The 24,734-nt window shown below is 51.6% G+C and overlaps 9 protein-coding genes across 9 annotated transcripts; 5 read left to right on the top strand and 4 right to left on the bottom strand.

The window, feature by feature from the left end:
* Nucleotides 1–265: 265 nt before the first annotated feature.
* On the top strand, nucleotides 266–688 carry NUU61_002106 (uncharacterized protein; the record flags this gene model as incomplete). Its single annotated transcript, XM_056652688.1, has 1 exon — nucleotides 266–688. One exon carries the CDS (start codon nucleotides 266–268, stop codon nucleotides 686–688), a length of 423 nt encoding a protein of 140 aa, XP_056513755.1.
* A 436-nt stretch (nucleotides 689–1,124) lies between these two features.
* Nucleotides 1,125–6,048, top strand: NUU61_002107 (putative ABC transporter; the record flags this gene model as incomplete). Its single annotated transcript, XM_056652689.1, has 3 exons — nucleotides 1,125–1,249; nucleotides 1,321–1,807; nucleotides 1,861–6,048. The coding sequence occupies 3 exons, from the start codon at nucleotides 1,125–1,127 to the stop codon at nucleotides 6,046–6,048; spliced, it is 4,800 nt and encodes a 1,599-aa protein (XP_056513756.1).
* A 121-nt stretch (nucleotides 6,049–6,169) lies between these two features.
* Nucleotides 6,170–8,405, bottom strand: NUU61_002108 (putative MFS allantoate transporter; the record flags this gene model as incomplete). Its single annotated transcript, XM_056652690.1, has 10 exons — nucleotides 6,170–6,188; nucleotides 6,258–6,455; nucleotides 6,529–6,622; nucleotides 6,721–6,961; nucleotides 7,023–7,111; nucleotides 7,197–7,414; nucleotides 7,479–7,745; nucleotides 7,809–7,839; nucleotides 7,897–8,044; nucleotides 8,133–8,405. The coding sequence occupies 10 exons, from the start codon at nucleotides 8,403–8,405 to the stop codon at nucleotides 6,170–6,172; spliced, it is 1,578 nt and encodes a 525-aa protein (XP_056513757.1).
* A 701-nt stretch (nucleotides 8,406–9,106) lies between these two features.
* Nucleotides 9,107–13,741, bottom strand: NUU61_002109 (putative ABC transporter; the record flags this gene model as incomplete). Its single annotated transcript, XM_056652691.1, has 4 exons — nucleotides 9,107–9,136; nucleotides 9,201–12,664; nucleotides 12,723–13,280; nucleotides 13,339–13,741. The coding sequence occupies 4 exons, from the start codon at nucleotides 13,739–13,741 to the stop codon at nucleotides 9,107–9,109; spliced, it is 4,455 nt and encodes a 1,484-aa protein (XP_056513758.1).
* A 1,220-nt stretch (nucleotides 13,742–14,961) lies between these two features.
* On the bottom strand, nucleotides 14,962–15,570 carry NUU61_002110 (thioredoxin family protein; the record flags this gene model as incomplete). Its single annotated transcript, XM_056652692.1, has 3 exons — nucleotides 14,962–15,256; nucleotides 15,336–15,411; nucleotides 15,528–15,570. 3 exons carry the CDS (start codon nucleotides 15,568–15,570, stop codon nucleotides 14,962–14,964), a joined length of 414 nt encoding a protein of 137 aa, XP_056513759.1.
* An 867-nt stretch (nucleotides 15,571–16,437) lies between these two features.
* NUU61_002111 (uncharacterized protein) lies at nucleotides 16,438–18,024 on the top strand (the record flags this gene model as incomplete). Its single annotated transcript, XM_056652693.1, has 1 exon — nucleotides 16,438–18,024. One exon carries the CDS (start codon nucleotides 16,438–16,440, stop codon nucleotides 18,022–18,024), a length of 1,587 nt encoding a protein of 528 aa, XP_056513760.1.
* Nucleotides 18,025–18,583: 559 nt separating this feature from the next.
* Nucleotides 18,584–18,823, top strand: NUU61_002112 (uncharacterized protein; the record flags this gene model as incomplete). The annotated part of the gene is made up of 1 exon (XM_056652694.1): nucleotides 18,584–18,823. The coding sequence occupies one exon, from the start codon at nucleotides 18,584–18,586 to the stop codon at nucleotides 18,821–18,823; it is 240 nt and encodes a 79-aa protein (XP_056513761.1).
* A 123-nt stretch (nucleotides 18,824–18,946) lies between these two features.
* Nucleotides 18,947–20,013, top strand: NUU61_002113 (phthalate transporter; the record flags this gene model as incomplete). The annotated part of the gene is given in 2 exon segments (XM_056652695.1): nucleotides 18,947–19,541; nucleotides 19,553–20,013. 2 exon segments carry the CDS (start codon nucleotides 18,947–18,949, stop codon nucleotides 20,011–20,013), a joined length of 1,056 nt encoding a protein of 351 aa, XP_056513762.1.
* Nucleotides 20,014–20,726: 713 nt separating this feature from the next.
* On the bottom strand, nucleotides 20,727–24,635 carry NUU61_002114 (GRAM and VASt domain-containing protein; the record flags this gene model as incomplete). The annotated part of the gene is made up of 3 exons (XM_056652696.1): nucleotides 20,727–23,698; nucleotides 23,814–24,148; nucleotides 24,211–24,635. The coding sequence occupies 3 exons, from the start codon at nucleotides 24,633–24,635 to the stop codon at nucleotides 20,727–20,729; spliced, it is 3,732 nt and encodes a 1,243-aa protein (XP_056513763.1).
* Nucleotides 24,636–24,734: the final 99 nt, after the last annotated feature.

The raw sequence follows: 24,734 nt of genomic DNA on the forward strand, positions 1-24,734 counted from the left end.
TCGAGTTGGATGACCTAGATCGAATGTTTCCCTTTTTATTATAATATTTCCTGCTAGCTTATATACTACCTAGTCATTAGAATAAATTTCGTCATGATTTTTGGTATGACCATGGTCAATTACTACTAGGACCAGCCCTATAAATAGCACCTTGGTACCACTCTTCTTCCTTCTCTCACTTCCCACCTACTTGCTTTTATCTTTCAACTCCCTTCTTTGTCTCATGTGGCTATAGTGCCTTGTTTACCCTTCTTTTTCTTTCATCATGGCAGAGGGCGTCGAAGTCCTTGAGTTCATTGGGTTCGTGTCAGATGCCGCAAGACTTATCTACAATAGATACCTCAGCCGCTACTGTCCAGAAATGAATCATGAAGATATTATGTCATTTTTCTCTGCCTATATTGCCCAACTTCAGTTTGCGCCGTACAATAGACATATCTACTCAAGCATTGGCAGATCGATTATCGAGATCCCCCAGGAGGATGTCCAGATGCATATTAGTCGGGCCGATGTGATGCGATTGCATTCTGGAAAGATAGCATCTCAATGGGTGTTCTCTCAAATCGATACAATTCGTCGGCTGGCCGAAGAAATTCGGGGCAAGATACACTTCACTATTGTTGGTGCCAGTGCACCTTCACCCACAGCTATGGCAGAGAATACCTACTTGGTCCCTAGCTCGCTCTGACATTCATCTACGATCATCATCAAATCGTCATCAATGTCTGCGGTCGGAGAATTCCTGCGCCCACCGAGTGGGGAGGGTCCACAGCCCCCAGCATCTGGGCATTCCAACAGTCAAATAACAGTCGCGCCGCGGACGTGTTGGTCGCAGCACGCCCCGAAGCGAGCTAATAGGCGTGCATGCCGAGTGCAAAATCATGGAGCCAAGCTGCTGTGACGCACTTACCGACGCGATCGGAGACGATGGGCCTCGTTTCGACACCCCTTGTGCTCGGGCAAATTGGGGCCAAGCCACAACACGGATGTGTCAGACACAACACGGACGTGTCAGACTCCGGGGTCATTTAAAAAAAACAGAAAAGAAAAATAATATGGATGACTGACACATCCAGACTGCACCCGGTTTTATCGTCCTGAAACTCACGGGTGGCTCAGAGACTATGAGTCTCTTTCTGCGGCAAGTCTGGACGTTGACCGTCAAGAACCTCCTGATCACCTATGTCCGCCCCAGTGCGACAACCACCCTTCGGGCTTTAGTGCTGCCTGTTGTCTATATTGCCATCTTGTAAGTGCCTTTTGATTTGGGGTTGCTTTGTTGGTCGAGAAGACATTTCCAGTTTGTTGATGGACGGCCAGATCTTATGCTCGCAACTTCTTTGTGCCCCCGTCAGTCTATGGCATTGGCGATCCAACGCCAGTGCCATCTCTGGCAGATGCGCTGGGCTCTGTCGGAGGGGGCCGCGACAAACTGATCTTTGTCAACAACGGCTTCACCGATGGCAATATCCAGCAAGTCATCAACCAAGTCGCTAAGCTCGCCCGGCAACGTGGAGATGATGTGGCCATCTTGAGCTCGGAAGGCAATTTGAGGGATACATGCCGATCCTCACTCCGGGGGACATCTTCATGTATAGCAGCTGCAGTCTTCTATTCTTCACCTGATGAAGGTCCAGGGGGCCGTTGGAACTATTCGATTCGAGCGGATGGGTCTATGGGTGACCGCATCAACACTGACGAGAGTAATAACGGCCAGGAAATCTATCTTCTTCCCCTGCAACACTCGATTGACTGGGCCATCGCCCACGCCAATACCTCGAATGATTCCAACGACATTCCTGACGAGGTATGAAACCCCATTAATCTTGTTGAATTACACGCCGAGCTGATCCTTTACAGGTCTTAGAATACCCATTTACATCAATGAGCCAGAAGCAACGCCAGGATGAAATCCGAGTACGCTACATGAGTGCCATCATCAACATTATCAGCATTGCCATCTTCATCGGAATGGTAGGCGTAGCCTACCAGCTCACCGGGCTGATCGCCATGGAGCGAGAAATCGGCATGAGCCAATTGATCGACTGCATGATGCCCAGCACCTCCCACTGGAAAGTTCAAGCCGCCCGGTTCATTGCAGCCCACCTTGCCTTGGACATGATTTACGGGCCGGGATGGATAATCACCGGTGTGATCCTCAAGTATGGGGTGTTCAATAAGACATCCGCGGGGATAACTGTCGTAAATCACATCCTTTCCGGCCTGGCAGTCTCCTCATTTTCTATATTCGGGGCCTCCTTTTTCAAAAAGGCGCAGTTGAGTGGTATCTCTGTGGTGATCGCCAATCTCCTGCTTGGAGTTATCGCGCAAGTTGCAGGGATCAAAACAAACGGTGCCGTTGTCGTTTTTTCCCTGTTGTTCCCTTCCATGAACTACATATTTTTCTCGGTTTCGATGGCTCGATGGGAGAGACAAAGTCTCCCGACCAATCTGGTCCATGCTGCCCCAGAGAATCCTTGGACGGTTCCTGGAATCGCTTTGTGGGTGCTTCTGATTGTGCAGATAATCGTCTATCCCATTATTGCGGCGCTGGTAGAGCGGATTCTCTACGGGACTGCATCGGGCAGCCGGCAAGTTACTCCCCTGGAAAATTCTCGCGCCCTCGCCTTGAATGGATTTTCCAAGGAATACCAGCCGAGTTGGGTCCACAGACACCTGGGTGGTATCTTTGGTTCCAAGCGGCAGAGTGTCCTGGCAGTCAACAATCTCAGTTTGGATATGGTTAAAGGCGGAATCATGGTCCTTCTTGGAGCGAATGGTTCCGGCAAATCTACAACGCTAGATGCTATCTCTGGCCTCACGAAGATCTCGTCAGGAGAGATCAAGATTGACTACGGTGATAGTGGGGGGAGGTTTGGACTATGCCCCCAGAAGAATGTTCTGTGGAGCACCTTGACAGTCAGAGAGCACGTCAAGATTTTCAATGGCCTAAAGACTGCACAAAAGCCTGACAGTCAGGGAGAACTCGTCAAGCTGATTGAAGCCTGCGATTTGCACAAGAAAGTTAAGGAGCAATCAAGGACCCTCTCAGGTGGCCAAAAGCGAAAGCTCCAGTTGGCCATGATGTTTACCGGGGGCTCGTCTGTTTGCTGTGTTGATGAGGTGTCTTCTGGCCTTGACCCCATTTCACGAAGAAAGATATGGGATATTCTGCTAGCCGAGCGAGGACGGAGAACGATTCTCTTCACAACGCATTTCCTGGATGAAGCCGAGTTGCTCGCAGATCACATCGCAATCCTCTCCAAGGGATCACTAGAAGCTCAAGGTTCTACGGTCGAGCTCAAGCACCGTCTGGGTTCAGGATATCGGATCCATGTGCACCATGCTCCTGGCTCTACTGGAAGCCTCGATGTGCCGCTTGAAGGGATCGGCAAAGAGACACATTTCGACGAGACGGTCTATACCGTCCAAGACTCCGCACAAGTCTCTCGTATAGTTGCCATGCTTGAACACGAAGGCGTCACGGAGTACCGGGTCAGCGGGCCAACAATCGAGGATGTATTCCTGAAAGTTGCGCAGGAGTTGGCTGACAACCCTCCATCTAGCGACCATCCCAGTGATGAAAAACCAAAGACCGATGGATCCGTTGAGCACCAAATTCACAATGACACGCCCCAACTTCTGACTGGAAAGCGTATTGGCATGGGCCGCCAAGCTTGGCTTTTGTTCCTCAAGCGCGTGACAATCCTCCGTCGAAATTTCATTCCGTATCTGGCTGCTTTCCTGATTCCCGTCATCGCAAGTGGCCTGGTTACGTTGTTCCTGAAGGATGCCAAAGAACCCACATGCTCCGGGCCCAGTCTCTATACCACTCCTCAAGTCCAATCGCTGAGCTCTGTTGGGCGTGTCAATTTTGTAGCTGGTCCACGCAGTCGAATATCAACCTCTGCGCTCGACAGCTATCTCAGCTCATTGTCTGGGCCATCTGGATCTACGACAATCCTTGTTTCGGATGTCTCGAGCTTGTTTCACCTGGTCGACAGCCTACAGGAATTCAATGACTACCTTCATACCCACCGGGCAAACGTCACCCCGGGCGGTTTTTGGCTCGGGGACTCCTCTTCTCAGCCAACGTTTGCATGGAAAGGCGACAATGGCGATTTTCCGTTATCGGCCGTAACTCAGAACGCCATGGACAACTTCTTGACCAACATTTCCATTGCATTCCAGTATCAACCATTCGACATCCCATGGCAGGCTGACGTAGGGAAGTTTCTTCAACTACTGGTCTATTTTGGTCTGGCATCAGCTGTGTATCCGGCCCTCTTTGCGCTTTACCCGACAGTCGAGCGCCTGAGAAATGTGCGCGCTTTGCATTATAGCAATGGTGTCCGGACACTGCCACTATGGATTGCCTACTTGTGCTTTGACTTTTGCATCGTTTTGCTGGTCAGTGTGCTGGCGACTGTCATTTTCCGAGCCTCTTCAGATGCGTGGTACCATGCCGAATACCTCTTCGTAGTCTTTTTTCTCTACGGCCTCTGCTCGACACTCTTGGCGTATCTCATCTCTCTTGCATCCAAGTCCCAGCTCGCAGCCTTTGCTTTCACAGCAGGCATGCAGTGTGTCTTCTTTCTCCTCTATTTCATCGCGTACATGTCCGTGCTCACCTATGCACCCACCACCAAAATCGACTCCTATCTCTCAATCGTTCACTTCACGATTTCTATCATCACCCCAATCGGCAGCCTTGCTCGTGCTATGTTTGCTGGCTTGAACATCTTTTCGATCCTCTGCCGGGATCGACAAATTGTGTCATATCCCGGGGAAATCACGGTTTATGGGGGGCCCATCGTTTACCTGGTAGTCCAGTCGATTATACTGTTCTGTTTGCTCCTCCGATTAGACGGCGTTGGTCACCCACTTTCGCGCTTCCAATCAAGCACCAAACCAGAAGATATTGAAGAAAAGGAAAAGGGGGACGACGGCGTTGCCAATGAACTGACCCGAGTCACAAGCGCCAACGACGGGCTCCGGGTTGCGCATCTCACAAAAACCTTCAAGAAGTTCGTCGCCGTAGACAACGTCAGCTTCGGGGTCCGCAGAGGCGAAGTATTCGCACTACTCGGTCCAAACGGCGCAGGCAAAACTACGACAATCAGCCTAATCCGCGGCGACATACAACCCTCACAACGGGGCGGCGAGATCTTCGTTGAGGATATCTCAGTAACAAAGAACCGAGCAACAGCTCGTGCCCACCTCGGCGTATGCCCGCAGTTCGACGCAATCGACCAGATGAGCGTGATCGAGCACCTCCGCTTCTACGCGCGCATCCGCGGCGTCGCAGACATCGACCACAACGTGCGGCAGGTGATCCGGGCCGTCGGTCTGGTTCCTTTCCAGCAACGCATGGCCATGAAGCTCTCCGGCGGCAACAAGCGCAAGCTGTCGCTCGCGATCGCCCTAATGGGCAACCCGGCCGTGTTGCTGCTCGACGAGCCCTCTTCTGGCATGGACGCCGCCTCCAAGCGCGTTATGTGGAAGACCCTGGCGTCTGTGGCACCTGGCCGCTCAATTGTTCTCACCACTCACTCCATGGAAGAGGCTGATGCCCTGGCCTCGCGCGCAGGTATCATGGCTCAGCGAATGCTGGCACTGGGGACTACGGACTCTCTGCGTGCTAAATACGGGAATGTGTATCAAGTCCATCTGGTCCACGCACAGGCGCCGCATACCTCCGATGACAACATGGGCAGTATTCGCAACTGGGTCCATGCGACATTCCCGGGTGCTGTTATCGAGCAGAAGACCTACCATGGCCAGCTCAGATTCAGTGTACCGGCGACACAGCAGAATGACACCTCGTCTTCACCAGACGATGAAATTCTTGTCGATGGACGAAAGCCAGATTCGGCGTCAGCGGCGCCCGGTTCCAGTGGTATTGGAACTTTGTTTTCTTGCCTTGAGGAGAACAAGGGTCGGCTCGGCGTGCAGTACTATTCTGTCAGCCAAACCACGATGGACCAAGTTTTTCTCACTATCGTCGGGCAGCACAATGTCGAAGAAGAGAATTCTGGGTCAAGCTAGATGATCGATGTCACTGCAATATGATGCTTTCTTGTATTTCATGACTGGCTTGCTACTCAACAAACACATAAACTTCCATAAGAGAGATAATTCATATCCCAGGCCGTACACAGATGAAAGTTCAATAAATATAGCGGAAGCTATTTGTGAGAAAATGTGGTTAGTACACCAGCAGACAAAATAACAGATAGAAAGAGCAAAACACATACTTCAAATTCTCCCGGTCCGTCAAATCCAAGAACGCCGTCGAGTCCAAATCTCTCCCTTCCAAACCGCCCTCCATCTGCGACTGAATCCGATCACGCTTCTGGTTCTCCCAGCGGAGAAGAAGACCCAGGGCGGTAATGAGGACGACTTCGATGAGATGCGATACAATCATGGACCAGATGCCGAGCTCGTAGACTGGCCTGTAAGCGAGTTAGCTTGCTCCCCCTCTCTTTATTTATAAATTGAAGATCATATTAGGAGGAAAGAACCCACGATTGCTCTGATTTATAGAAGAAGGGTCCGGCGATGTTGCCGGTACAATAGCCCAGAAAGAGGACAGCGTTGGTGACGACTTTCTTGGTATGGCCTGTATAAAGAAAGGTTTAGCGAAGCTGTCTTTTCGATCGCAATTTGAACCTGTTGGTCCTATAATAAAAACCTTAAGGGAGTGAAAAAAACACTCACCAGCCGTGTTGGCAACCTGCATACTCAGAACAAGCACAAAAGCAGCATTATAGGGCCCAGTCAAGTAGTAGCAAATCAGTCTACCGACGCGCTGATCAGCTGGCACGAAGCGGAGACCAAAGGCCCCGGCAATATTGGGGATGAGGAAGATGAGAATAAACACGCAACGGCGGTTCTCGAAGCGGTCGTTGAGGTAGACGCATGCTAGAATCGAGAGGGCGATGAGAACGCCGTATGGGATCTGGAGGTGTGTTAGTAGAGCCTAGTTATTTCTCAAATTAGTAAAAACAAGCAGTACATACTTGCATCAGTGTGGTCACCAAGGTCGTGAATCCAAAGCCCTTGATGATGATCGTGCCGAAGTTTGAAATTCCGCCGTTGGGAATATTGCCTGGATGAAAAAGGTCTCATGTTAACTCTGAAAAAGCCGGTAGGTTCAGCTGTAAACCAGGGGAATATGAAATGATAAAACATACAGACAATGCCCAATAAAAAGAACATGTAGAGCTTGTAATCCATAAACGCCTCCAGAATCTGGTACGGCTTCAAGTGCTTATTCTCGACACCAGTCTGATTCTCACGCAAGCGGTCAACGGCAATGCGGCGCTGTCTCATGCTGAGACCGCGGGCAGTGACAGGCGAGTCGGGGAGAAAGATAAACATGACAATGCCCCACGCTGCACAAAGAGAACCACTAAGTTTGATCAGCAGGTGGACCACGAAATCATGTATATCTCCAAGAAAGGCCGCAAGCATACATCACGATAAACTCGTACTTCCAGGATGGCAAAGCTCCCCTGATATTACCTATCCCATAGCCCAGCAGACCACCAAGGGCAATGCCGAGTCCATTGGCAGTATACCAAAGACCGATCCGCACAGGCTGCTCGCGACGCGTGTACCACATGCTCGTGATGAGCATGAAGGCTGGGTCAGAGCAGGCTTCGGCGGCACCACCCAGGGCGCGGAGGACGGCGAGGGTCTCGAAGCTGTTGCAGGCTGCTTGGATGATGAGGAAGACGCCCCTTTATTCGATCAAGTGTGTCAGTTGGAATTGGATAAACAGGTATGGATCAACAGGTACACACCACATGAAGATATTCACGCCGAGATATTTTCCTAGAAACGGGAGATGTCAGAACGATATGCAACGCTTCAATGTGAAGAAACAATTACCAATCGGAAGACGCTGCATCAGAAAATTGGTCGGAAATGCCCAGATCAAAAACCCAAAGTAGAAAATGCTGCTCAGCCAGCTATACTGGGTGCCATGCAGATTGAGGTCATCGCGGATACCGAAGATAGCAGCATAGCTCAAAGTCGTCTATGGAAGATATATCAGCATGGGCGAGAGAAAAGAACCGTTGGTATTATTTTGCCAGCAATTGACATCATATCATAAAAAACCCCACCTTGTCAATATAAAAGAAAGCATAGCAAACCGCCAGATAGGGCAAGATCATAAAATCAATCTTCCAAAGTAGACGCCGCGCCTCAGCGGGATCGATATCCTCATGCAGCTCGTCGGGATGATCAAACAGCGCCATGGCGGTGTCGCCATCGGCAGCCTGGGCGGACATCCATTTGGACTGGACTTGGTTGCTCTCTTCATGCGTGATAGTCGGCGAGTCCGCGATAGCAGGTTTCGAGCCGTCGCCTGGATCTGCGGCGTCGGGGTGTGCCATTCTGGTTTGATATTGTTTATTTGATTCAATTGAAGTTGAATTCAGGAGGATTCAAGAACAAGGGGTGGATAGACTAAGAATTCTTCGGATGTGGATGTGGGTGTGGATATAAGGTGGATTCTTCCAAGAGAAACAAAATCACCCACAAGATACCAGGACTAATTTAAAGCATTCCGGTGCTGGCGCACTGTCATGGCGCTTCCCCGCGACAGCCAAAGCTTAAAGAAATCTGCGGGGAAAGACGAAAGAAGTGAGATAGAGAGCAAACACCCGGTAGGGCTTCTCTCCGAGTATGTGACGCGGAGAAGCTCAGGCTTGGCTGACGAGCTGGGCGATCGGAATTGCACCGCGATGCTTGGATCCCCGGAATGTGGGTTGGTTGGCGATAGTCTTGCTGCTGTACGAGTCGGAGCAAGTCCGGTGGACCATGCGACCCGTGTGAGTCTGTGATGGACGGGCATAGGTGGAGGTGGGCCACGGGGATGTCGATCGCGAGCTTGTTCCTCCCAGTCAAGCGTGGAGGCGTGGGGGTTGCGAATCCGGGGGAGAAGGGGAGATGTGGATACAGTGGAGTATGTAGGATCACAGCTATTCAATAGTATTTTGTGGAATACTTTTGCTCGGCCTACTCCCTAACTCTCTGCAGAATCAAGAATATCTGGAATACATCCATATCCTCCATTTTCCGTATGAACTCTGATTTAACGGCGGTTGAAATTCAAGAACCGAGACTGTTGCAGACGAATTAGCAACTGAACCACAAGCCAAACAGAAGATGTGCAGCATAGGACATACCGCCAGGAACAAGATAATCAAATTGGACCCAATAAACGCAATGAAAATGCCCAGGTCGCGCCACCGGTTGCCAAAGGACATACCAAACGTCGAGTAGAACTGGTCACCAATCTTGTACGCGCAGTACTCACAGGCCTGCGTCGCACTCTCGCGCAGATATCCAGGACCACCACGCGCAAAGAACGGCCGCATGTATTCACCGCAGGACTGGTTGGATGGGGCCTGAAATCGATTGTACTCGGCCTCGGTGCATACCACATCGCGCCCGTGTAGCTCCGTGACCACCATACCGCCAATCAGGCGGGTAAATGGGTCTAGTTGATAGAGCCATGCGCGCCAGAAGCCGGGAATTTGTGGCTTGGGAATGGCAACACCGCAAAACAAAGAGAAAATAATGACAATAGGCGGGTTGAGCTGGGATGCAATGAAGCTGTTTGGGGTTAGGGCTGAGATCATTTGGCCGAGGGTGACAGCGAAGATCTCCGTGACGAGAACAATGAAGAATTGGTAGCCAGCGCGACTGCTAGCAGACTGAAATCCAGGAATGTAGTACAGCGGAAGGAAGAAACACACCGCACACAGAATGCTGTACGGCAGCTCGGCAATGACCATGGACAGGGAAAAGGCAAATTGACCATATGTCTTAGAGGCTGATTCACGATAAAAAATGAGGCGCGAGAGATCGTATCGCGGTTCAACCTGCTGCAAGATAATCGCGGGAAGAACGGTCACGTTGAAGATGACGAAAATTCGATATTGCAACGAGGACCGAGAGTCGTCAAGCTGCAAGAAAGCCAGACCTGTGATCAATGCAATCACCACATGGGTAAAGAGCCGAGTAAATCCATAGTTGCGAGAGCGCCAGAAAGACAGATTGGTCCGCCGGCCTACGACCTTGATCTGATGCCAGAGAGGCGAAGCATATTCCTTTTCGATTTTGGCCTCGTCCTGGTTCTGTCGGACTGCTTGGGCCCGGTCCGCCTTGATCTCAATGATTTTCTGTTGGAGTTGCTCGAGTTCCGACGAGGTGCGCCAAATGTCGCCCCAGTCGCGATCTCCAATGCGCCGCGTTTGGCCGGCACCGATGGCATCCAGCATCCATTCAGCTGGATTGGCATCCGCGGGACAGTCTGCCCCATGCCGACGGAAGTAATCCAGCAAGATCTGAGAATCCAAGCCAATGTCCCCATAATAGACACATTCACCTCCTTTTTGCAGAAGCAAAAGACGATCAAAGTTCTCGAAAAGAGCCGAGTTCGGTTGGTGGATAGTACACAAAATAGCCTGTCCAGCTGCGGCAAGCTTGCGCAAGAAACGCACGATATTGAACGCGGACTGGCTGTCCAGACCAGAGGTCGGTTCGTCCAGAAACAGCAAAAGCTCCGGCTTCGCTGCCAGCTCGACACCGATGGTCACGCGCTTTCGCTCCTCAACTGAAAGACCCGTCTCTGGGGTGCCAATGATAGCGTCGGCCAGGTTCTCCAGTTCGAGTAGAGTCAAGATCTCTTCCACATAAGCATACTTCTCTGACTGTGGCGTCTCGAAAGGTTGGCGCAGATCTGCCGAGAAACGCAGGGCCTCGCGCACAGTTTGCATGGGCTCGTGGACGTCCAGTTGCTCTGCGTACGAGGTACCCCGTTGGAATGAAGTACCCGGCTGTGCGCCATCCACCAGGATATCCCCAGTGACCACACCGATGTTTTTCCTCGCTGCCAAAACATCCAACAATGTTGTCTTCCCGGCACCCGATGCGCCCATTAATGCAGTGAGTTTTCCAGGTTCAACGTATCCGTACACCGAGTTCAACAGCTGCCGAGTACCCGAGGGCACCGGTACTTCGTAAGAAACATCTTCCCAGGTGAACACTGACTTGGAAGTAATCTTGAGATTCGCCCCTGCTTCGACGGTCTTTGACTGCCGACCCGCCTTTATCTTCATTAGAGATTCGTTCAGCTCTTTGCGTTCGCTGTTCTCCTTTTGGTAGAAAGTGATAGTCTTGCCACCGGCCCCGAACTGGACGGTCTCGCCAAAGTAAAGATTCATGCCCAGGAACCCCACAATCAGGGCAAGCATAATCCCGAAATTTCGCCACAGGTCGCCGGAAAAATAACTGAACGTCGCTGCAAGATATTTTGACCCCGGAATGATTGCCGATCCAGGATCCCCTCCCGCCAACGTACAAGCCTGATGGGTAATATCGCCGTAGCCGGGGCCACTGGGTATCAATGAATCCTTGGTGCATGTCATTGTGAGGCGATTGAATTCATTAACCATCAATGCAGCAAAACCGAGGCCAAAGGGATTGATGTAGTATATCCACCGGAGCCACACCTGCGAGGCGGACCACTGGATGAGATAGCCCGAGGTCAAAACGAAGAGAGTGATGATGACAGACGCGAACTTCATGGCATAGTCGAAATCCGGACAGAGACATCCAATCGTTCTGAAGAAGACGGTCATACAAACATACCCCGTGAGAATAACCAGAACAAAGGTGAAAAAGGCCCCGGCGTCGAGAACAAGTCCGCACATGAAGTATACGATGATGCTGAAAACCAGGATTTTCGCGACTGCAAAGGTGGTGTCCACCAGAATATGTGCAATGAAAAGTGCACTTGGTCTGTAGAAAGTAAAAGAGCGGTGTTTATTGACGATTGAACGACCCAGCATGGTTGAAGCGAGCTCAGAAAATGCCTGGAAGCCATTGAACAGCAAACTGATAAACAGGAGGCCACCTCGAGTGAAAGCACCGGCGCTTGTCATGGGTAGCTTCAGCCACACAGTGCCCAGGATAATGGCAACTCCGGTAGAGGTAATCCAAGACACTGTTTGAGAGAATCTGTCTTGCCATTTGATCAAGAACTGTCGTTGCATCAGGGCCCAGATTTGCAGGTGGAATGGAATCGAGTAGACAGAGGACTTGGGTGTGAATTTGCGCTTGGCCTCCCTGTTTGCAATTTCAAAGTCATCGTAGATTTGCTCTTGCTGTTGGACCTGATTGCGGTATGACTGCATTTCCTCGTCAAGCTTCTTGCTGTAGGTGGATTGGCTGAAAGCCTCCACCAGGGCCTCGGGTGATGATGGCACGTTTTCGGCACTTCTTCCATCCTTGAATTCTCTCTCAAAGGGATCGGTGCATCCAGTTAGATAGTCCGGGGTGGTCTGACGAGGCTTTTCTCGGAATCCCAGATCCTCGAAGTAAGCTCGCGCTTCGGATGCTGGACCAAAATATACCTGGCGGCCACTGTCCACCACAAGCACCTTGTCAAATTGCTTGTAGATATTCTCGGATGCCTGGTACAGAGACACAAAGGTCGTCGTCTTGTAGATATTCGTCAATATGCGAAGAGACTTGGCAAAGTCAAGGGCTGTTGATGCATCCAAGCCTCGAGTGCTATTGTCCCAGGCCAGCACAGTTGCCGAAGTAATCATCATCTCCGCAATGCTCACTCGGCGCCGCTCACCTGATTCTAGAATTAGATCTGTGCGAGATCCAGTGGGAATTGCGAGGGGCCGACATACCACCAGAAACGCCCCGAATGAACTGGTTTCCAATAACAGTGTTGGCGGTATGTTCAATGTTGAACATCCTCAGCAGCATATTGGCCACCTTCTCCTTGAACTCTGATTTTGACACCCCAAGTGGTCTTTTCCTCGGGGTCTTGGTGTCGAGCGCGAACCCCAGGGTTTGTTTGACGGTCAAAGTTGGCTCATGGATGTCGTCCTCTTGGTTGTAGACAGCCTCGCCACGAAACCTCTTCGAGAATGTCACAGAGTTAAAAGGACCATAAAGCACATCGCCATCAATCCCAGTGTATCCAAAGCGTTGGTTGGCAATCACCTTGAGAAACGTCGTGCAGCCCGATCCCGGGCGTCCCAGCACCAACACCATCTCACCTGGCCGCGTGAGCCCGCGGAACCCCTCCAGAATATTGAACTCTTGGCCCTTGTTGCCATAGCCGAGTATGTGCATGATTGTCTCGGGGATGTTGAAGAAGTCAATAATCGCATCTGGGAAAGTCTTGATGAACGTTTTCACGCCGCCCATGCCGCGGACCGAGAGGTTGTCCCAAATCACACCTGGCGAGGGGATCGGCAGTTAGATCTGGCTGACAATCCAATACACGATACAGCGAACCAATATGCTTATCCTTGATCCCGGCGTCTGCCTCGGCCGCACGATTGCCCCGCAGCGCACTTTCAAGATCCCAGGGCTCCTCCGAGTCTGCCGAGCTCGCAGCCTTTTCGACATCTTCTGCCGTCGCGGTTGGTTTGGAAACGCGCGATGCCTGTTTGGATATTTGACGCGCCTGGTGCGATATACTGGAGAACTGTCGATTCAACTCAAAGAAGTCCTGCTCGGCCTTTTCGACATCCACCCCCGACTGAGACGAGGTCATGCCCTGAGGGTTGGCGATGCGGACCTCCTCGCGCTGTCGCTCACAGTTGTCGGTGTATAGTGTATCCACATCAGAATTGTTGCTGGGTTCTGCCATTGCCAGCTTGTCGACGGGAGGAGCAGAGTCGGACGTTGGTGCCATTTGGGGGCAGTTTGTAGAAGAAGGTGCGGGCGTTTGTCTAGTGGATCTTGCACCACAGCAGTCTCCGAGTTCCTGAGCTGCTCCCTCAAACACGATGGATGCGACGTTGTGTCACGCCTGTAAACGAACAAAGAATGAAAGAGTGCGAATGTGCCGGGTAGCAACTACCTGGAGCCCCCTGAAGTAGTGCCAGATTGAGAAGAGCTGAAGGAACCAGACAGAAGAACCTTGGGAAATAAGATAATGTTTATTATTTAGTAAGAGAATAAAGCACTCCCGGGGCCATTAGGTGCATGGGTATATCCACCAAGTCTGTTAGGATTGAATACTACAACCATCCACTCGGCTCCACTTTGTAGGGATCTGAGGTTAGAGTCTGAGTCACAGTGATTCATTATTGTCAGGATTTCTCTCGGAAACCCGGTAACTCCGTCATAGCGATGCAGCATGCAGCCTGGATAGAAACCATGGGTCCCACGCGGCATAACCCCGGATGGAAACGAAGTCCGAAGAGGGGAACATGCGGTGACTTGACACGGGGATTTCCGTGATATACCGTGTTGAAACAGGGATTCTTCACCCGCCAAGGGTCGGCGGGCTCCTAATATGGATTAGCCATCCTGATGACTGGAGAAAGAGAGCGGGTGTGGGTCGAGTCTACACTCGATGCAGCTCGGGTCACCCGAAGATCCGTTTCTTTGTGATGATAGGACATTGTGAATATCTACTGCTTCGAGGTCAGCATTTTCACTATAGAGCAGACAGCGGTGCTTTATAGAATCGCGCACCGTTATGTTACCCCTTGTTTCTAAATCATATATCTATTCTTCTTTTTTTTTTTGTCATATTGATCATATTTTCTAGCCTAGTATATGTTATCTAGTTCCTCTAGGGACTAAATAGAGAGTAGCCCTTCTCGTGGCCGTAGGTCTTGTATTCATTAAATACTTCTATCAAGTCCTCTGCCGAGACCCGACATCCTGAAACGAAACAGACAGTCAATAGTGACCAGCATGCCACGCACCCCATACAGCCCAATCCCTTGCATTGTCAGGATTCGACCCGTATTCACTGGTCATGCATTAGTCCAGAAGTAAATCTACCCGTGTAAAAGCAAACCTACGCAGACAGACTGGGTTGATACTCGTTATTTGGATGTCATATTAGAGGCAAGTAGATAAAAACACCTACCCTGCATGTCTCCGAGCTGTCGATTCCCATCATGCAGAGAGCCCCTTGATACCCTCCTCCAAAGCCTTGAGATTGGCCCCACGCACCCGCTGCCCGAACTCCTGACCATCCTTGAAGAAAACAAACGTCGGCATGGCCGTCACCCCGAGCTGCTGAGCCACCGACCCCAGCTTATCGACGTCGATTTGGATGAAGCGCACGTTCTCGTATTTATCACTGAACTCGCCCACTTTGGGCGCGACGGCCTTGCAGGGGCCACACCAGGTGGCGTAGAAGTCGATGACGACGGGGCCGGACGAGGTCAGCGCTTTGAAGATGACCTCGCTGTTTGGGTAGGCGGGAATGGTCAGCTTCCGATCGCCGAGTGCGCATGGTTTTTTCGTTGGGTGATGAAAATTCTTACTTGTCAACGTTCACCACCTTTCCGTGAGACATGGTGGCTGTCGAGTCCGTGGAGCGGGACTTGATAATGGTGAACACTGGTTATGGGTTAGCACACGGGTCTTCAGTTGCTCATTTGATGGGCTGTGCAGTCGGGTCAAGAATCGGATTGCCAGGATGGTTATTGCCGAGCACAATGCATATAGAAACGTACCGATATAGACTGCGACGATGATCAGGATCGTAGAGAGTTCCATGGTGGGGTGTGGTCTGCGAGTCTCCACGTTAAGACGAGCCGCTTGTTTGTGAGCAAGTCACGTGCCACAAGAACTATACGCCTCGGCTTTTTGGTTTCGTGCTTTCAGTTCTCTCTTGCTCGTTTAAGGGAGCATGAAAACCATCAGATTCAAAAGAGAACCCTCCAGGAAAATGCATGGGGTGTGGCATTACGGAAATATTAGCACATCGACAAAGCCTATGGTCTCTGCCGAGCCAGCGTGTAGAACTTGGGCTTCGAACCCTTGAAGCATTGTTGAAGATAAGAAAGCCCAAGAACCATTCCAGAGTAAGTAATTTGCTGCCATTTGCGATACGTTGGATTGGTAGACCCGGTGCATAGTTTAACCAGTTTTCAGTCGACTCGATATCGCACACCTGTAAGAGAACGGGTGGACAACACCTCATGATGTAAAGCATGGAAAAATGAAATCAGTCAAGCTGATTCGAGCTCGATCCATTATTTCCCGATCCACGAAGAGTCTACATGTCAACGGATATGGCCCGAAGCGCTAGCCCTACTTTAATCCGGATAGCGATTTCATACTTTCCGGGGGAAATGAGATTATTTCCAGGTTTCGCACAATACAAAATGAGACTGTTTCATCCGCCTAGATTCACTAGAAGGTCTTATTGGCAGTTGAAATGGCTAACATTCTTGATGATCGGGCAACGTATGTGTGGCGTGGGCTCAGGTATGTAGGTCCAGGGTGGAGCTCATTTCATCTGGTCGTCATTGACTGGCTTTATATATTCCGAGTCAACGCATGATCCAGGAATCTACGAAAGTGAACCAATATTGCTTAGGATTCTCCGGTCAAATTCGATGCTGCTAGCATAACCCTGCAATGTATGACCATCAACCAGAGTCCAAAGAGGAATCAAGGACTACTCAGAACATGGTCACAGAGAAGACCCAAGCAACAGGGTCCATGATCCGCCTATCAATATGGGTGTCCTTTGCAGCATGGATAACCAACTTCGACAACGGCTATTCCGGCACAGTATTGATCATGCCGTCCTACAAAAAAGCATTTGGCACTTGCCACGACATCCCCAACCCAGCCACCGGGGGCATAGACCAGCAATGCTCAATCACCGCATTACAGCAATCATTGATTAGTCTCAACTTCCTTTTCATTGCCCTCGGCGGTGGTGTTTCAGGTCTGGCCGGCAGATACGTCGGCCGTCGCGGGTCCATTCAGATCGGATGTATTCTTGCCATCATCGGCGCAGGTGGCATGATCGGAACGGTTGGCAGTTTCTTGCATTACATGATCTGCAGGTGCATCAGTGCAGTGGGGATCGGGCAGCTCATGACTGCCAGTGTCACCTATGGGTCCGAGTGCATTGTCGCGCACCAGCGCGGCCTCTCCCTGGGACTCTACAACGTCGGCCTGGCCCTGGGCAACGTTGCCTCCTCCGCGGTGTGTGCAGGCTCATCGCGCCTGGAGCCAGATAACCACTGGCAATGGAAAACGCCTATTCTGTGCCAAATCCCTCTGGGAGTTCTCCTAGGAGCGGGCATCTTGATGTTCCCTGAGTCTCCACGCTGGCTCATGAACCACAACAGAGAAGAGGAGGCGCGGCACTCGTTCGGTGTCTTGTATCAACAGGAGCCGTATTCGGCCGAGATCACAGCACAAATTGAAGACGTCAAATCGCATATCCAGACAGAACGTGCAGGCGCGACATCCAGCTCGTGGGTTGACATCTATCGGCGAAAAAACGTTCGCCGCACATTAATATCAGCCATGATTATGGTCGGGCTTGCAATCACCGGCATTCAATTTGCACAGCCGTATGCCGCTCTCTTTTTGCAAGGTGTCGGGATCAGCAACCCATATTTGATCAACGTGATTATCGGCCTCTGCATTCTGGCAGGGGCGTGTCTGGGCCCGTTTATCGTGGAATATGGAGGACGGCGAAGGGCAATTCTCGTTGGATACAGCGCAATGGCAATTTGCATGCTCGTCTTATCATCTGTGAGCACGGCGCTGGGCATGGATGCCAGTGCGCGAATGGTTGTTGTGGTCTTCCTCTGCCTGTGGGCATTTGTCTTCGGTGGGACCATCGCACCCAGTGCGAGTCTCGCCTCTGTTGAGATGCACAGCGTGTCTCTTCGCACCTATGGCCAGGCAAACTCCACGATATTCTTCGGTATCTTCTCCTTTGGCGCCATCTTCTGGACACCCTATATGCTGAACCCGGAGTATGGAGATATGGGGGCCAATGTCGGGTATTTCTATGCGGGTGTGACTATTGTAATGATGATTTTAGTCTTTCTGTTTGTTCCAGAAACGGCTCGCTTGACTCTGGAGCAGATTGATGATCTTTTCACCTCTGAGGTCTCGGCATGGCAAACCTCGACGGCGAAGAACAGGTCTATTTCCGTTTCCAAGGGCGGGGAAGTGGAAGAAAAGGTTTTATTCTAACATTATAATTCATAGATTTATGAGCTATTGCGATTACCAGTGTTCTACAAAGACTTCGCATTTTTTTCCATTGCTGTACGATACGAACTTATAAGATTAAAGCAGCGTGGTATAATTTTGCTTATACGAAGGTTTATCCAATGAAGATCCCTTTGACAATGTTTCCGTAATTCAAGAATTGAAAGAGTTGATCCGTCCATTTGATACAAGGTGGTCTCGCTCCTTGGGCTATGATGACGACCGTGGAAACGCTCTTCGCTAGTCAAAATAGAGTGTGTCGATGCTCGCCGACAAAGTGTCGTCATGCAATGCAATAGGTCCACATCCATAGTCTGGTCTCGGGAAATCGACAACTTCTTCGGTAGACGTGCACCACGCTGGATATCTCTTGAGCCAGGTCGGGGATATGATAGATGCCTCGGTCTGGGGCGTAGAGCGCCAGCATAAAAGAGGTGAGTTTCATAAGTATATCCTGACTTTACTCCTGTCCAGTACACCTACCATTGCAAGTCCACAGCATTCACAATCTTTCTTAAATCAACTGCCGGCCATCGAAAAGATGAGGGCATCCCAAGACAAAGATGAGCTGGAGATAGCCCGTCTCGACCACCTCGGCGCCAGTCCAGCCGACCAGTTCACCGACAACGAACAAAAGAGCATTGTCGGGCGCGTGGACCAACGCATCGTCACCATGTGCGGCCTCACAGCCTGCGTCAGTCTAATGGACCGCACCAATATCTCGAGTGCATTGATTGCCGGCATGAACGAGGACCTGAAATTAAACAAGGGCAGCCGGTAGTCCATAGCCGTGCTGGTCTTTTTCATCACCGACGTCGTGGGCCAGGTGCCTGCCATAGCCATCATCCGCAAATTCGGAGCGCGAAGGTTCTTGTCAAGCCTAGTCTTGTTCTGAGGTGGGACGATGATCGGGCTCGGTTTCTTGCACAACTGGCAGCAGATGACAGCGCTGCGTCTATTGCTGGATCTCTTTGAAGGATGTTTCTTCCCTGGCATTATCCTCCTTCTCTCGACCTGGTATGTGCGCTTCAAGCTGCAGAAACGATACGCCAGATACTATATCATCGGCATGGTAGCCTCAGCCTTCTCAGGGATCCTGGCGTTCGGCCTGACGCAGATGCAAGGCGTGGGTGGACTGGAGGGCTGGCGGTGGATATTCATCATCGAGGGCATTCTGACATGCATCGTCGGCGGACTCTGCTACGCATTTTTGCTCGACTTCCCCGACCATGCGTACAAATCCAATTCGCAGTTGAGTTCTCTCAGCCGCGCCGAATGCCTGTTCATGATCCAGCGGGTGCAGCAAGACCGCGGCGATCAGGACATGGAAGCCTTCAGCTGGAGCAAGTTCCTGAGCCCATCGCTCGACCCCAAGATGTGGGCGTTTGCGATGACTTTCCTCGCCAACACCGCTACTCGCTGGCGTATTTCCTGCCGATCATATAACACGAGAGCATGGGATTCGGTGTCAGTGCATCGCAGTGCCTCGTTGCGCCACCGTACGCACTAGCGGGAGTAGTTATGTTCGTCGAGTCATGGATTGGCGACCGATACCGCATGCGTGGCATCTTTATCGTGGTGAATTCGCGGGTGGCTATCTGTGGACTGGCGTTGATGGGCTGGGGCCCGTCGGCGGCGGTGCGGTACGTAGGGTGCATTTTGGTGACTGCAGGCGGCAATAGCAGCCTCCCGTCTATGCTCACCTACCAGGCCAACAACATCCGTGGTCAGTGGAGCCGGGCGTTTTCGAGTGCCACGATTGTGGGCTCGGGAGGGATCGTGGGTGGGATTATGTTCCGCACGCAAGATGCACCGCGGTATCTGCCGGGGATTTGGACAAGCATTGGGCTGATGCTGGCTGTTATAGTCCTCGTCGTTGGTTTGAGTGCTCACTTTCATTTGCAAAACATCAAGGCTGACCGGCAAGAAGTTATTCTGGAGGGTCATGAAGAATTCCGGTATACCCTGTGAGGAAAAGATTGCTTGGTTGACCATGTACATACAGACTAGCCTACGAGGGAAAGAAACGATTTGAGGAATTGAATATATTGATAGATGCTATTCAGCATTCGCTTGACATATCGACACAATATCAACGGACAACCAAGTACGCAGAACGCCTCAAGGCTTTCCAATGGAACAGGACAACAACGCTAAAGTTTTCGGACGAGGCTGTACAATAGGATCGACGAAAGCAGAGAATAAGAAAGAACGCTGAAGGCACAATCACAGGCAAAAAAAAAAGGAAAAGAAAAGAAAAGAAATTCAAGTCCAGTATAGACAAACCAGTTGGCGCTCATGTACATGCAAAGAAAGGCCAATCTCCATACCCGAGTCCCGAGAGAGTCAAGGTAGGTTTGGCATGAAGGAGTGTGGGAGAGAATTGTGAAAGAATGTGGAGGGACGGTAAATAGTAATTGGTTCAGCCCCGAAGTAGAAAGTGCTGAAGCCCCGAGACGACCCTCGCAGAAAAATTTGAAGAGGGACAAATGAAAGATACCCGGTGTGATGTGGTGGTGTGGTATATGTTGCACAATGCTTAGAACAATCAAAGCCTGGTGCTAACGCAAGGTGATGCGGTGATAATGGTGGTGGAGAAAAGGAAGACCCAAGCAGGTCATGAGGTCGAAGGTAGATGGAAGGTGGTGAGAATGGAGCACACTGTAGGTGTCAACGGCCAGTCCTTACAGTTCAGGGCGGATTTGCTCCTCCTCGACTTCCCACTGGGCCTTGCGCTTGTTGATTATTTCTTCGAGAACGTCGAGTCGCTGGCGAGTCGTGCGAATGGCATGATCCATTTCTCGATCTGAAACTTTCTCTTCACGCAGCCGCGAAGCTAACTCGCGCTCGTCGGCTGCATTGACCCGAGAAGATCTGCGGCTTGGGTGTGGCTCAGGCGATCGGTGGACGGTTGGAAAAACCATACCATCCATGCCAACCCGATCCTCGAGCCAATTCCAAAGCTCACTTTCTTCGCGCCGCCACATTTCTTCATATGCAGCCAATCGTTGCGGCAGAGCATATCCAGGGCAGCCCACGTCATGTGAGAGCGTGGACGGGGGCGACGGCGAGCGGAAGAAAACCATGTACAGCAAAATTCCAATGACAAAGATCGCAATGTTGCCACTCCACAGCGGGGTCAACATGCTGGCAACAGGCTCAAGGATCGGGCGAATAGATTCAAGCAACCCCCAGGATTCAGCTTGTCCAGCGTTGCCATCGACCGCAGCCTTCAAGGACGCTGCTGATGCATCTCGAGCTGCGGCATCGCCCTTCTTGCGCCGACCTTTGCCCTTTGCAGCGCCATTGGTACGCCCGCGGGGAACAACGCCGACCTTGAGAGACTTGACGAGCTCGTTTCCATAGGTCGTTTGGCCATCAATTGCGCCCTTTTCAATGGGACCCTTCAACCAACTCTTACCCGACCATTCAATAGTGCAGGTCACGAGAAAGCGGGTTTGGTTCCCTGCAGCCCATGTAAAAAGGTATTTGGTTTTGGTGGCAAAGACATTCCCACTTGGCACATCTGGGGTCTGGGTAGTCAATGTGACGAGAACCCCCTTCTCGAGATCCAAGAAATCCAAGTTTTCGGTAGTGATACACTTGGTCTGTTTGGGCCCGATGGAGCCCGGCAGAGGCTTAATGAATGAATATTTCCTGATTCGGCTTTCGTTGGTCAGGCCCTTTGTTGTTCCCTCGAACTGCAGCTCGCCGACTTTCTGGTTGTCAACGAGGAATTTCGTCATGAATTCTCCTGAGGCTGGACCGAATACCAATGAGTAGACTTTGCCGAGGGGTGCCGGAATCGTTTCATCCTTGATGACCTTTTCGTACTGGCCATTAGATTCCGTATACTCGGTGGCTGCATGTGTAGTCGGGCCAGGGAAGTCAATCGCTGGCTCCTTGGAAGCGGCAGATTTATCGCCGTTCTTGGTGTCGCCATTTGAGTTCTGTTTAGTAGCAGCAGCTGTCTGGTTGATAGACAGGCCCGAAGTCTGGCGACTTAGCCCCGCTCGTGCTGGCAACGATTGCTGACTTGCGTTGACACTAGCATCTCCGGCTTCGAAAAAGCTATCAGCATTCTCATCTTCCTCGTCCTCATCGTAGATCTCGTCCTCATCGGACACATCGCTCTCGGAGTCGCTTTCTCCAACCTTCTCGGTCTTGTCCCCAGTGCCATGGGTCACGCGGGTGCCGTTCACGGAACTCTTCAGAGAGGGATGGTTAATCTTCCAAATGTTGACCATGAGATCATACGTTGATTCGCGGCTGAGCAAACTCCGGAAGGTATGTCGCGCATGGAGGGTCTGTATGGCAATCGCATTGGGGAACACCATTGCTGTGTTCTCTTTTTCGATGGCCACAACCTCGTCAAAGCTAATGACAAGCGTGGTGACCCATCCGAGAATGTTGCTGGAGAAACAGATATGTCCCTCGGAGATGTAGATGCGACCGGCGAGAATGATTTCACGCTGCAGAGCACAGCTGTAGTCTTCGATCAGGTAATCGTCTTCGGGGACACTGCGAAACAACTGATGAAAGTCTCTGTTGCGCTTCTTGCTCGCAACAGCAAATCCAGTCAACCGAGGTGCACTGGCATTCATCCCAGGGACGCCGAGTGCAAGGGCATTGGCGGTGGTGGCACCGATAGCACCAATTGTTGAGTTGGTTGCGCCAGACGAGCCCCGATGGCGCCTAGCGAGTCGGCTGCGCACGCTATTACTGCGTTTTATACCACTACTCAAATCGCCGTCAAGAATACTACCGCTTGGGGGCGTGTGGTCGCCTGTGATGGTGCCATCTCTCGGAAGCGATATGGTGGATTGGAGCTCCAGTCCATCGTCTGCCGAGGGACCCACCGAAGATGGTGCCGATGGTTTTTCGTAGGCCATGTAAACTGCACGCGCTGCGCGTTGGTCCTCGAGCTTGGCAGCCTCTTCATCTCGCCGGTGTACCGTTGCGTTCTTGCGCTTGTCAAAGGGTGTTTCGGGTTTGGTGACCACCGCGCCGTCGGTGGTGGAAATCACTTCACCCGGTGGCACATCCATGTCCAGGTGACTAAAGTTTAGATCCCCAGCTCCAAGGGTCTCCACAGCAGATGGTTTTCCATCTTCCGGTTTGTTGTCGTTGCCCGGTGCCTTGTCCGTCCCTTCAGCCCCAGTCTGGGATTTTTCAACATTGTCGATGGCAGGAGACGTCGGCTGGGAGCCCGCACGGTTTCTTTGGGGGCCGTTCAGGCTGTTACTGAGCGAAGATGCCGCATTTTGAGCAACAGAAAACACAGATGAGAAAAATCCATTTTGCTGGTTGGAACTGGCGTTCCTCGACCCGGGGGAGTTGTTTTCATCCAAGGGAGTTAACGAGGTGACAGATGACAATTTGCTCGGGCCGTGAGCTGCAGAGGCAGAGCGCACCCGCCGATGAGAGACGATGCTGCCTGAAGAGCTGACGTTGGCCCCTGACGACGTCGAATTTGGGGCCTTAATGGAATCAGGAGATTCGGTGACAGTATCAGTCAGGATTGGAGTGTTGAAGGGGCGGTTTTCTGTTGGAGTAGGAGGGGTCACAGTAGTAGCCGGCGCTGGGATGGCCGTATGCGGAGGCGTATTGGGCATGGGACTCTCATCCAAAGAGCGAGGTTTATCTTCGGTGAGATCTGTGCGAATGGGTCCAGGCATGGGGGGGGTCTTCCGGGTTTGCTTGAATTCGTTTCGAGGACAAGCTGTTCCGTCTGCTGCTTCCAAATAAACTCCGACTTCGCCCATTTCTACTCCCTCCGGATTTCAATGATGCTTGATCTGGGTCTTCATTCGAGCTTTTCTTGTCTGAGCTGAGTGCATCCTTCAGACGTCTGCCCGGAGAAACACTCCGTCTTTTCCCACTCGCATCGGCAGGAACGTCCAGGCCCATGCTGTGTTGTGTCGCGGGCCTCGGGGGGTCGCTTGGATTCGATTCCGAGCCCGTCGCGCTAGGACCGCTAATTGCTGATTCCGTATCGGCATGTCTTCCGTCCGTATCAGTCGCATCTACCGAAGTCGTCTTAATCAATGGAGAGGAAGAGGTGTAGAATCCCGAATGTGAGTTGTGGGAGGTGAGCGGCGGAGTCCTGAACCACTCCAGTCAGTATCCATCCCCTTGAATCGGTTGGAAGGTAAGATTTGGGCATACTTGTCTGGCTCGGAGTCATCGGTGAGTAAAGTGATCACCTCGCCATCAGGCGCCGCCGCGCTGCCATTATGAGAAGAGGCCGCTGCCTGGTTGCCATCTCGAGATTCGGTCGGCCAGGTTTCCTGAGGGTTGTGTTCCATAGGAGGCAATGCCGGTACTGCCGGTACTGCCGGCTCCTCCTCCTGTTTCTGGTGTTTCTTCTTCCGCCGACGCCGAGCATTGAGAAGCTTGGAGAACCCGCTGGGGCCAGCCCTGCCGGGATCCGCAACCTCTCCGCCCTGTGTTCTGGGTCTTTCAGAAGTGGATTCCATAGAAAGTCGACCATTGCTGCGACTGGAACTCTCCGTGGCTTCTGAATCTGCCGACACGGTCCAGGAGCGGCGCGACCTGGCGCCATTCAGGCTGGATGATGAGGAGTCGGCCATGGCTCAGGCAACACGGAATTAAGGCGAGTTAATCGAAAGACATTAAGGTATCCACTGCATGGTATTTCAAGGCTTTCCGTCTCTTCCAAATCACAGAAG

This window comes from Penicillium alfredii (assembly GCF_028826965.1).
Source record: "Penicillium alfredii strain IBT 34128 chromosome Unknown utg000004l_segment0_segment0, whole genome shotgun sequence".
Classification (NCBI taxonomy): Eukaryota; Fungi; Ascomycota; class Eurotiomycetes; order Eurotiales; family Aspergillaceae; genus Penicillium; species Penicillium alfredii.